Below are 13,387 nucleotides of genomic sequence, written 5' to 3' on the forward strand. Positions count from 1 at the left end.
ATTTGTGTAGTGTTCTGTCTATATTTTCAGAAACGCCTCTATCATAAGGAATGGCAATGGCATTCCTGAAATCTTTTTTGTTCTTACTCGCATCTTTGTGGAGGAACTTGTGAATAGTTTTTTTACTGTATCCATTTTTTATAAATGTTTGGTTAATGATCTTGTATTCCTGGTTTATAGCTTGTTCATTAGAACAAATAGTTTGAGCTCTGTGTTTAAGGGTGTTTATGACACCTAATTTTTGTGTTGGGTGGTGATAAGAATTTTTGTGTATGTATTGGCCTGTGTGTGTAGGTTTGCAGTAGACTGAGAAGGAGAGACAGCCAGAGGGAAGACGTGTGATAAGTGTGTCTAGGAACAGAAGAGATTGTTTTTTCCCATTTCAATGGTGAATTGGATACGTTTGTGTTGTTTGTTTAGGTGGCTAAGGAATGTATTTAGTGCTTTGAGGCCGTGGGGCCAAATGGTGAAAATATCGTTGATGTATCTGAGCCAAATTTTGGGCTTTAGACCTGCTGTCTCTAGAGTATGTTGCTCAAAGTCTTCCATATAAAAGTTAGCTATTGGGAGGGAAAATGGTGAGCCCATGGCTGTACCTTTTTTTTTTTTTTGAAGGTAAAAATTGTTTTGCCACACGAAATATCTGGAGAAGAGTATGTGGGCAAAGAGGGCTGTGATGTCGTGTGGAAATATGTTCTGTAAGAGCAAGATAGTGCCATTGATTGGGACATTGGTGAAAAGGGAAGTTATGTCAAAGCTGACTAATAAATCTTGGTCGTTGAGTGTAATGTTTTTAATTTTATTTATGAAATGTGTATTTTTTTTATGTAGGAAGGGGACTGATCTATCAATTCCTTGAGTATGGATGCTAATTTTTTGGCTAAGTGATAATCTGGGCTGTCAATTCCTTCAACAATCGGATGCAATGGTGTGTCTGCTTTGTGTATTTTTGGTAGGCCATAAATTCTGGGGGTGCGGGCATAATTGACGTATTAATTTTTTTGTTGTTTCTTTGGGCCATGTGTGGACGGATTTGATTAATTCAGTTGTTTTCTTTTTTATACGTTTTGTGGGGTTGTAGTTTACCATTTGGTAGGTGTTGTGGTCCGATATCAAATGGTTCATTTTTTCAATGTATGTTGTACGGTCTAAAAGGACAGTGGCATTACTTTATCTGCTTTCGTGATTATAATGTCTTGGTTAATTTTTAAGGATTTAAAGGCCAGATTTTCGGTTTTGTTTAAGTTGCTGCTTAGTTTTTTGTTTGAATTTAGTATACACAATGTTTCCATGCATATTTTATCAGCTAGATTGGTGGGTAGGGATCTTAACCCTCTCTCGATGTGATAAATGATATCAAGTTTGTTCACTGACCTCTGAGCAATGGCATAGCTCAAAACTTTCTTTAGCAGTGAGAGTTCACCTTGGCTGAGATTGTGGCTTGATTGGTTAATAACCAAGCTGTGGTCCGATGGTGATTGGTTGCTCCTAACTTCGTTTGTGGGCGATTGGCTGCTAATTGTGATTAGCTGTTCCTTTCGTTATGGCGAAAGGAACAGCTAATCCACAACAACAACAACAGAAAAGCACAAGACCTGATGGTCTTGTGCTTTTCTGTTGCTGTAGGGCTTGAAATTTCATTATTAATTTTTCTTTGTTTTTCAGTAATAAGTGCTTGGCCAAATCATCTGTGATCCTGTCTAAAATCTCCCAAATTTCTGGATTAACGTAGTCAGATAGCTCTAATTTAAGTTGTAGAACTTTGGCTTGGTTAGATGCTAGGTTTTTACGTGCCTCGTGGATTTGTTCTCGTAACAAAGCTTTTTCCAACCAGTCATAAATACGGAGCACTTTAGCTGATTTAAACTTTTTCTTTAGTTTAATGCAGTTAGGTATTAAGTTGCTGTCTCTACATCATTTCAAAAAGGCTAGTCAATTCATTAACAAGGAAACACATATCTTTAGCTTACCATAGAGGCTGCACTGCTTGTGAGTCACATCTCAATGGATTATGATGATTCTTTCTTTTAAGGTTACACAGTGATCAGCATTCATATTTATAAATTTAGGGACACAAAAAGTGTCTCTAAAACTATGTAGATTTAGTTTACCGGTATACAGGGCTAGAGCATATAGCTTGGTTCCTTATACACATGTATCCTTCTGATGATGACTTCAATACAGGGAGTCAAAACGTCAAGTGTTATTTTATTAATAATTAGTAAAATAATCTTTTCAACACGTGTGTTTTTGTGTCCCTAAATTTATAAATATGAATATTACAGATATTGATAAACAATCACAGGTAACTCATTTTTGGTGTGTAACTATTCTTATTAAATTCTACCTATCTGCTGTAACTCCTTCACACCATGCCACACTTCCTCTTTATCCTGTTTTCCCCAAGATCCAACCACTCCCCAACTATTCTTCTTATGTTGACTTCCCTTGCACTATTTCCTTTTGCTTCCAGTCAATATCCATTCTTCCTATACCAAAACTTCCTATCCCCTCCCCTGATGTCTTCATTTTTGCAATACAAGAAACAGAGAATGGTTCTGTTGAAGTTACACATAGACAAAGCTGAAAAATTATTTAATTAAGATCTATTAACTATAAATATTTTGATTCCAGCTGAAATATCCAGAATTCATGATGAACTTGAAGAGCTCTAGAATATCTAATGGAAAGTTAGATGATAAGAATTCTATGGTGACTGCTAAAGGAACAATTATTAAAAAGTGAAGCTATGTCAAAAAGCTTTCTAGTAAATCTGAAGAGTGAAGTCTCAAATCTTAAATTTTTGAGATAAAGTTTACTGTATTATTATTATAAAAAAAGAATGTCCTGTGAAAACACCCTTTGAAATTCTGTATGTAGGACTAACTATGCAATGAGCAATTGGACAAAAAGGATATCCTGATTTATCCAACTTGAGTAAGTCATAAATTCTAGGTCATTTTGCAGCATGTTTTTAGTTTGTGAAATGTGATTAAGATCAAACAAAAATAAATACCCAATAAACAGTTAAGTTTATTGGATATTTATCCAATATATCCATTTTCCATTTATAATCAGAATAGTCAGAAACAGCAATAATACTGCATTTACCAGCTTTGGCAATAATAAGATTTTTATTTCTTCCAAGATCACGTAGGGCTTTTAATTCTGCAAATGAGATATTTAGAGGTGGAAGTTAAGAATTATGAATATTTTTAGCAACTTCAAAACATAACTGATTTTTATCATCATATGTCATATATAATATCTCTCACTTGATTTATGATAATGGAAATTAATTATGTTTTGAAGTTGCTAAAATTATTCATAATCCTAAACTTCAACCTCAAAATATTTCATTTGCAGAATTAAAAGCCCTCTGTGATCTTTGAGGAATAAAAATCTTATTATGTCTTCATTATAAGGATGGTGATTACGACAAGTTTAGGAGACAGCTTGGAGCTATAACATGGAACGAGGAGTTGAGTGGTAAGGAAATAAATGCTACATGGGAACTGACAAAGTATAATGCATGAAGAGTATAAAGAACAAGCCAGGAGAGTGACTCAGTGAGTAAGGACAACAAAAATAGAGTATGAACAAAAATTGGCAAAGCAGGCAAAGAAAAATCCTAGAGAGTTTTTTTAGACATATGGTAAGTAGAAGGAAGAATGATCATGGCAAGATGAAGTTAATGGATGAAAGTGGTAGAATGGTAACTGCTGCAGAAGACATTGTTGAGATATTCAGTGATCAATTTATAAGGGTGTTTCATCTTGATCAGGAGGAAATCATGAGGAAATTATATGTAGATGACATAAGAGGGGATGGCTTAATTGTGAGTGAGCAGGAGGTATTTGAGGAAATAAATAACCTTGATGTCAATAAGGCAATAGGATTTGATGACATATCACCACGCATCTTAAGGGAATGTTCAGGGAATTGGCATGCCTGTTTAATAAAAGTCTTACAACAACACACGTTCCAAGGGAGTGGAAGAGGGTAAAATTGTTCCACTGCATAAAGGAGGTGATAAGGCAGTAGCTTCAAATTATAGGCCGGTCTGTACATCTGGAATTGTGGTAAAGGTACTGGAAAGATTGGTGAGAAGTAGGATACAGAAATAGGTTGATAACAGCAGTATTCTCTGTGGTTATCAGCATGGGTTTCTTAACAGGAAATCACATTTCACTAACTTACTTATGTACTATAACAAGGTGACAAATACCTTAGACATGGGAGATGCATATACAGTGGTGTACTTTGATTTTGAAAAAGCTTTTGATAGCCTGCCACACGACAAGCTCTTAAACATATTTAAACAGATGGGACTGGATAAGAGACTTCTGAGTTGGATCAGTGACTAGCTGTCAGATAGGTATCAGTAAGTCGTATATAGGGGTGCGGTATCGTGAAAGAGAAAGGTCACTAGTGGTGTGCCACAGGGGTCAATTTTGGGGCCACTGTGGTTCAATTTGTATGTTAATGATATTGAGATGGGTTTACCTAGTGATATGCAGCAGCTTGCAGATGATGCAAAACTGGGGAGAGCAATGGAAAGTCAAGTGGAATTTATGGCTTTACAAGAGGACTTGAATAGATTACATGAATGGGCAGGTAAATGGAACTATCAGTTCAATGTTGCAAAGTGTAAGGTTTTGAGATTTGGTAAGCAACAATGGGATGCAAAGTATACACTTGGTGGGGAAACTTTAACAGAAGTAGAGGAGATGAGAGATCTAGGAGTGATGGTGGACAAGGTAAGGACCTGAAATTCAGGGCCACATGACACAAGTTGTTAAGACATCAAATCGGATAATGGCAATGATGCGGAGTACCCTGTCATGCAGAAATAGAGAGGTTATGATTGTATAAGGCCTTGATCAGGCCTCATATGGATTATTGTGCACAGATTTTGTCACCATATTTTTGTGGTGACAAGGATTTGTTGGAGAAAGGGTCCAAAAAAGGTTCACAAAGGTGGTCAGTGGTCTTTGGAATGTAGATTACAAGGACAGATTGAGAGAATGTAAGTTGCAGAGCCTTGTGAACAGGAGGAAGAGGTGTGTGTGTGGGGGTGGAGGATATGATTGAGACATGTAAGCTAGTCAGGGGTTGTTATTGGGTCGACAGGGAAGAGATTTTTCATAGAATGGGAGAGGGGGTAGAACAAGAGGCCATCACTGGAAACTGTATAAGGAGGATGTGAGCAGAGGAGTTGGTGAGGGGGAATGCATTACCTGAGTGTGTTGTGGGTGTAGACACATTGAATCAGTTTAAAGCACAGTTGGATGAGCATTGTGTGCAATAGTGTGTACCTCCCACAATGAGTCTCTGACTCCATGGAGGTCAAATGTTAATAATAATAATAATAATTATAACCAAAGCCGACAAGGATGAACTGGATGATATATTTCTATATGCCTTTCTGAACATCAATACTATATTACCTCCAAGAAACAGAACAAATCAGATCCAGCAGAACATGGAGTTACTTATACTAGCCACAGGATCCTTTGGAATAATTTCAAATTACTACACAGATGTTCTACACAGATTATTACACAAATAATGACAATATTTGCAGCAAGACCATTTCACATCACAGCAGTTTGGGTCTATTTACCCACTTCAGAAAGTACTAAAGAAGAAATATATTTATACTATAGCAATTGAAATAACTTAAAATCAGCACAAAAGAAAGAAATGATAATTATTGAAGAAGATTAGAATGTGAAGGAGAATGAAAGATGGGAAAGAATAATAGGCAAATATGGATACAGAGAAAGCAATGAAAGAGGAGAAAGAATGCTTGAATTTGCCTTGAAGCATGATGCAGTAATTTTCAATATGGAATTCTAGCAAAAAAGATTGCATTAAGTGGACATGGAGGTTACCAGATGGAAAACCTAAGAACACATGCTAGACACGATACTCATAAAGCAAAAGATAGTCCACATCATTTCAGCAGTGTTGAATATTTGAAGATGCAGATATGGAATCAAATTATAGCTTAGTGATTGCCTATATCAAGTTGAAACTACAAGTGAAGGCACAGTTTCAGAATCAGAGAGATACGAGGACACTGAGTGAGGAAATTACAAGGAAACTGCTCGAGGAAGAATTGAAATCCATTATGGAAAAGGAACTGGAGGATTGAAACAAAGTGGTATCTGCAATCTAAAAAGCAAACAAACAGTCCCAGATACAGAAAAAGCAAAGAAGAGGTGGATCTCACAGGAGAAATTAAAGTTAATTCAAGAAAAAAAGAGCACTGAAGATTAGAAAAGATATCTCTGTGGAAATGGAAGAACAATATAGAGGAAAGTGCAATGAAGTGAAGAAGGCAGTTAGGAGAGACAAATCAAAATGGCTAGAGGAACAGTGCAAGAATATCAATAAATACTATGGTGAATATGGAATAAGTATATAACACAATCAGAAACATCAACAAGAAATGGAATCCAAAGCAGAGAACCATAAAAAGTGAAAAAGGTGAAATCTTAATGAACACAGACGAAACAGCAGAGGGATGGACAAGATACTGCTCAGAATTATATAAACAAAGGGGTAAGCTGAAGTCCAAAAGAAGTTAATTGCTGAATTGAGAGAAATATCACCACCAAACAGAGGGAGAAACATATATACACTGAAGGATGAGGTTTTAAAGACAGCAAAACATTTGAAAAACCATAGAAGTCCTGGGAATGATGACATCACCAGAGAGATGTTAAACATGGTGTGGAGGTGATACTGTACCAGTTATGTAATATGGCATAGGATGAAGGCAAAACACCAAGACAAAATCAACCCTATTCCACCATTCATAAAAAAAGAAGCAAAATGGACTGCAAAAATTACAGAAAAATAGCTCTAATGAGTGATGTGGGAAAGGTACTTGTGGTGACATTAACAGAGAAAGTAAGGAAGCTAATGGAAAAAATATGAAAGATGAGCAAGCAGGATTTAGAAGAGACAGAAGTACTGCACACCAAATATTAACATTAATTATGGAGAAAGCTCTACATAAAAATGTTTGTACCTGTTCTGTTGACTTTCAGAAAAAAAGTACAGATCAGAAAGTGGCATGGACTGTGCTCGAATCTTATGGAGTGGGCAGGAACCTGATATGGAGAAGATCCTGTAAGAGAAGCTGCTGTAAGAAACTGTGGAGAAATTGGAAGATGGCTGCAGATAACAAAGGCACAACACAAGGAGACCTAATATTCCCAAGCATCTTTGTCATGCTTTTGGAAAGAATACTAGATGTCATAAAAGACAATATAAGAGAAATGTTAATTCAAGCTGTGAAAATAAACAATTTATGATTTGCAGATGACAATCATTACTGGAGAAGATGAAGAGGAACTAGAATGAAGAGTTCTAAAGTTAAGAAGGAAAGAGATATGGGCTAATAATGATCATCAGTAAAACAAAAACAATGATATTCAAAGAGAAGAGGATGAAAAAGTAAATAAAGGTCAATGGACAAGAGCAGGAAAAGGTTAGGAACTTCCCATACCTAGGCAGAAACATGACACATGATTAAAACTATACATAACATGTAGGAAAACAAAAGCTAAAGTAAACCTATAGGCAATGGAAAATATATGGAAAAGTAAATCAGTGAGCCTTCCCATAAAGCTGACACTGCTGGAAACATGCATATTTGTAAGTGCTCTCTATGGCTGTGAGTCATGGTTAATGGTCAAAGACTGTGAGACGAATACTGGCTTTTGAAAAAATCATGTTACAGACAGATTCTATAAATTGGATGGGTACAAAAGGTAACAAATGCACTGTATCACAAATAAACTGCACATAAAATCTAATGCAGAAAATAATTCAAAGGAAACTAAAGTTTTTTATGGAGATGTCTGCAGAATGGATAATAGTAGAAAGACAAAAACCTTTAAGCTTGGTACAATGGATGATATAAATAGAAGAGGCGAGCTAAGGCAAGAGTGGATAGATGATGTGAAGAGAGTTTACAGAATTTGAGCCACCTGGGAATGGATAGAGAGAAATGGCAAAGAATAGAGAAACAAGCATCAGAGACCAATGTGCAATGGATCCATGGGTGATGATGATGACACAGATGCTCCAATAAATATAAGCATCCCTTTAAAGTACGTATTGAAGAACTTCTGCATTGCCTAAATCTCAATCTTGATGATGGACTTTCCACCAAAAATCTGGCAAATTATTTTTAAAACTATACTGTGTAATTATATGAGTTTTTATTACAAGCACACACATATGATTCTTTTCAATTTTTTTTTTTAATCTCACACACAAAAAATATTTTTTCATTGTATTTTCAAAACTAGTCCATCTGAGTTCCAGATAACTGATACAGCTAGTTAACAAGGGTAATATAATAATGAAATATCTATAACACTTCTCATTAAATTAAAACCATTATTAACATTTACCTTGGACAAGGGAATAGCGTGGTTCAGTAAGATCCACAGGGACCATATTTTTTAACCATTTGATTCCAGGTGGTGGGTTTCCCTCAGCTTGACAAGGCAAAAGGGCATTTCTCCCCTTTTCTACACCCTGAATTTGAGGCTGTAGAATAAAACGTGGAAAACCGACAGGCACGTGATCCTCTGTCCAGAAAATGAAATAATAAAAATCAATATTAAGCTAATTATACATTTATTGGTTTTAGATCATTATTTAAAAGGTTAAAAGAGCAAAAGAATACATACAAACTGATAACTCGTAGTATGTGTAATATTCATCTTATAGTGCTTAATGCCTAGCTATGCAAGATCACTTTAAAACAGCCCAAAAATTTCACAAAATAACGCTAATTGTTTTGATATTTAATCTAAGTTTTAAGAACTATACAATAAATGCACAGGATAAATAGAAACTAAGTGATCCTCTATTGAAGTTGACAAAATGTACTTTGATATTCTTAAACTGTAATTAAAAACTCTTTACAGAAATCCCCCCCCCTCCCAAAAAAAAAAAAAAAGGTTCACAGAACATTCTTTACAGCAATGTGATACAGAAGTAACGGAAGGTATCATCTACAGAGAGGTGATATCTTTCACTACTATCTATAAGAATAACTGAAGGAAATGTGAAGGATTAAAGTTTATTTTAAGTTTATTTCACTTAAAATGTTTATTTTAAGTGAAAAAGAAGAGCAAGAAAGTAAAAGTTGTGTGGCTATTGCCACAGTAAGACAGAGGTGAGGCGAGCTGAGATGGAGAGCAATAATCGAGAATGAGTCAGTGTGCAGATTGTGTAGGAGAAATAGTATGGTGCTTGTGAACATATGGGGTGAGTTTGATAGAAGGAAAAATTTATATAAGGCAAATGGTTTACATTTGAATAGATTTGGGGTCAGGTATCTTAAGAAAGTATTGTTCAGTGAGGGTTCAGAAGTGCTGAGTCAGGTAAACTAGAACATTGGGGGGGGGGGGGGAAGCAGGAGAATACGGGTCTAGGCAACCTAGAGGTTAGTAAGTGAGAGATTGATCACATGATGCTGAATCTCTTCAGGTTCTTCACTTTAGTGGGCTAATCAATACAAGGTGTAAACAATACAAGAACAAGGAACAAGGGCGAGGAGTTTTTGGCATTGATTAGCTGAAGTTAACAAAGTGTTATTAGGCATTAAAGAGACTTGATTGAATGAGCATGATATAGTGATGGGGACAGACTCTTTTGAAGGGGGACACAAGGTTTGAGTGCTGGATCTGGTCAATCCACCAGAGAACTTAACAGTAACCAATCTAGCTATGCTGCCTCTGCTTCAAGAAAGCAATTATATAGTATTCACCCGCAACATTGCTAGATATGAAGAATATTCTGTTGAGAAGATATATATGTAGAATTATAAAGCAGTGATTATGACAAGCTGATGAAAATTTAAAGGAGACAGATGTTGAGGGTGTATGAGAGGTGGCTGAGGATTATTTGAAGACAGCAGTGTCAGACTATACTCAGGGTAAGAAGGATAAATCAAGAAGTTAGATGAATGAACAGCACAATTAAGTATCAGATACAGACAAAGAAAAAGTTCATCAGTATTCCCATGTGCAGTGTAAGAAGGTTGACTGTAGTATGGAGAGCGAAAGCTAATTACAAGAAAAAGCTAGCTGATAAAACTAAATGAAATTGTAAAGAGTTCTGTTGCTATGTGGCAAGTAAAAGGAAACGAAGGATGACTTTAAAAAGTGGTGTGTGTGGGGGGGGGGGGGGGGGGGACAGAAGCTAACCAAATAGTCAAGTTAGTTTTACAAGGGCATACTGTCTAGGGGCAGTGATATAAGATATTGTTCCACTTCATAAAGGTGGTGATAAGGCTAAGGCAACAAATTAGAGGCTGATCTATATAACTGGAGTAGTAGTTAAGGTATTGGAGAGGTTGTTGAGATATAGGATAGAAAAGTGGGTTGATAACAGTGGTATTCTTTGCGCTTGTCAGCATGGGTTTGTTAAAGGAAGATCATGCTTATATACATACTTTAACAAGATGATGAATGTAATGAACAAGAGAGAGAGAGAGAGAGGGGCAGGAACATTATCTCAAAACAATAAAGTCACTAGTGGTGTGTCACAAGGGTCATTTTGGGACAATTCTTATTTAATTTGTATATTGCAGATGATGCCAAACTAGGGAGAGTGATGATCAAGCAAATGTTGTGGCCTTACAGGAGGACTTGAATAAACAGTATGAAACTGTTAATTCAATAATGCTAAATGTAAGGTTCCAAAATTTGGTAGGCAACAATGGGATGCAATATATACTTGGGAGGGAAATTTTGGAGACAGTTGAGGAGATAAGAGATCTTGGATTGGTGATGGACAAGGATCCAAAGTTTAGAGGTCACATTACACAAGTTGTGAAGACATCGTCAGATTATGACAATGATGCTAAAGATCTTAACTTGTAGAAATAAAGAGGTTCTGATTCAATTATATAAGGCCTTGATCAGGTTTCATATGGATTATTGTGCACAGATTTGGTCCCCTGGTTTCACAGTGATATGTTGGAAAGGGTCCCAAAAAGACTGACTAAGATAATAACTGGTATTTGAGAAGTGGGATATGAGGACAGATTGGGGGAATGCAGTTTGCAAAGCCTTGTGAGTAGAAGGAAGAAATGGGATATGTGTGAAAGATTTAAGTTGGCAAAGGGTTGTTATCAGGTTTATGTGGAAGTAATGAGAATCTGTGTATAACGAATGTGACCACATTGCCACCAACTGGTGAGCGTGATCATATGGTCTTGACCTGGTAGGTGGCAAAATGTATGGAATTTTCAGTTAAGACAGGTTATATGTGGAATTACCAGACTGTTAAGTATGACAAGCTTAGGAGATTGCTTGGATCAGTGCCATGGCCTGTAAAACTGCAAGGGCTGGATGTTGATAGTGCATGGGAAGTTGTAAAGGAGTGTTTGAGAGAGGTAATGGCTGACTGCATACCTAGTCAGGAAAATTAATCAAGTGAGAGTTAAATGGATGAATAACACCATTAAGCTGGAGCTGAAAAAAATGAAACAATTGTTGAGAGAATTTAAGGAGAAAGATGACCTGCAGGCACAGGCCAGAAGGGTAACTGGTGTGGTAAGAAAAGCAAAAGCAGATTATGAAAGGAACTTAACAATGCAGGCTAAAGAGAATCCCAAACAGTTCTTTCAATATACTGCAAGCAAAAGAAAAAATGTATATGGCAGAATGAATTTAAGGAATGCCGATGGTAGGAAAGTAACTGAATCAATCGAAATAGTAGAATTACTAAGTGGACACTTTACATAAGTATATCATCCAGGCAGTGATATTGCAGGAATGAGGGAACCGATGGCTTATACGGGAACTGAGGTGAATAGTATATTACAGAATTTTAATGTGAATACATCTGTGGGCCTGGATGGTATACCAGCTCAAGTCTTACGTGAAGCAGCAAAGGAATTGTCAGTGCCTTTAACCATATTGTTTAATCTAAGTCTCAGCTCTGGGTTAGTCCCGAGGGGGTGGAAGGAGGGGAAAATAGTTCCATTGCATAAAGGAACCTCCAAGACTTCTGTTGCAAATTACCGACGATCAGCATATTGGGAGTCGTTGTCAAAGTATTGGAGAAGCTGGTCAAGAGCAAAATACAGAAATGGATAGATGGAAATGGGATAGTGTATGGGGGGGGGAGCAGCATGGTTTTGTGAAGGGTAGATCATGCCTCAGTAACTTGCTCACGTTTTATAATACAGTGACGGCTAAATTGATAAGTGTAATGGTGATGCTGCTGGACTTTGTAAAGGCCTTTGACAGGATGCCACATGGAATTCTAATCAGCAAACTGCAGCACATAGGGAGGGATCAATATACGGTTGGTGAGATGGACAGGAGGGTGGTTGATGGAGAGATATCAGAGATAGTTTATTCAGCAGTAGAGTTCAAAAGAAGGTCTGTGACTAGTGGTGTGCCACAGGATTCTGTTCTTGGACCATTGCTATTTAATTTGTTCATTAATGATATAAGAAAGGATCTGAGAGGAAATGTTCAGTTATTTGCCGATGATGCAAAGTTGGGTAGAGCAATAGGGAACATACATATCAAAATTTTGCAGGGTGATTTGGATAGATTGGCAAACTGGGCTAAGGAGAATGGACGTCAGTTTAATGTGACAAAGTGTAAGTTTATGCATTTTGGGGTGAAAAGATATCAGCAGTATACCACATTGTGGAACCATACACCAGGAAATTGACAAAACCACAGACTCGGGAGTGTTAGTGGATAGGGAGTTAAAAGTTTAGGGGGAACATAGCAAAAGTGGCTAAATCAGCTCATCAGATCACTTGGTTAATTCAATGGAATACTTTGACAAGCAAAGACAAGCAGGTTATGGTTCCTCTTTATTAAGCGTTGATAAGACCCCATCTTGACTGCTGTGCACTGATCTGGGTGCCAGGGTTTCTTGGTGATGGGAAGGAGGTAAGAGAGGATCCAAAGGCGAGTGACCAAGATGGAAGCTGGTCTATGGAATGAACCTTACAAGAACAGGTTGAAGATTTGTGGATTACAGAAACTGGTTGATAGGCAGTAAAGTGGTGATATGATTGAGACATTGAAATTACTGAGGGATTTTTATAAGATTATTTCAGAGGAAATTTTTCAGAACAGGTGTGGTGGTGGCAGAACTAGGGGCCATCCATGGAAACTGAGCAAGAGTGTAGTTAGCAAGGATATTAGAACTAGGTTTTTTTACTTGGAGAGTGGTGAATGAGTTGAATAAGCTGTAAGAGTCTGTTGTGGATGCCATGACTGTGAATGAGTTCAAAGCCAAGTATGACAGATACTGAGCAAATGCTGAATAGTTCTTGACATGATGTTTAGGGCCTCCCTCGATGAGTCTAGGGACTCTG

The 13,387-nt window shown here is 36.9% G+C and overlaps 1 protein-coding gene across 8 annotated transcripts in view; it reads right to left on the reverse strand.

Moving 5' to 3' along the window:
* LOC150094422 (tyrosine-protein phosphatase Lar-like) overlaps positions 1-13,387 on the reverse strand; it is a 1,380,317-nt gene that overhangs the window by 618,115 nt on the left and 748,815 nt on the right. For all 8 annotated transcript variants that reach the window (XM_090412197.1, XM_090412199.1, XM_090412204.1 and 5 more), the window contains one exon: positions 8,436-8,615. In XM_090412197.1, coding sequence (XP_090268323.1) covers positions 8,436-8,615 — 180 coding nt within the window. The remainder of the gene's footprint in view (positions 1-8,435; positions 8,616-13,387) is intronic.

This window comes from Typopeltis vanoorti, chromosome 22, assembly GCF_054136105.1.
Source record: "Typopeltis vanoorti isolate ZY-2024b chromosome 22, IOZ_Tvanoo_1.0, whole genome shotgun sequence".
NCBI classification, from domain to species: Eukaryota; Metazoa; Arthropoda; class Arachnida; order Uropygi; family Thelyphonidae; genus Typopeltis; species Typopeltis vanoorti.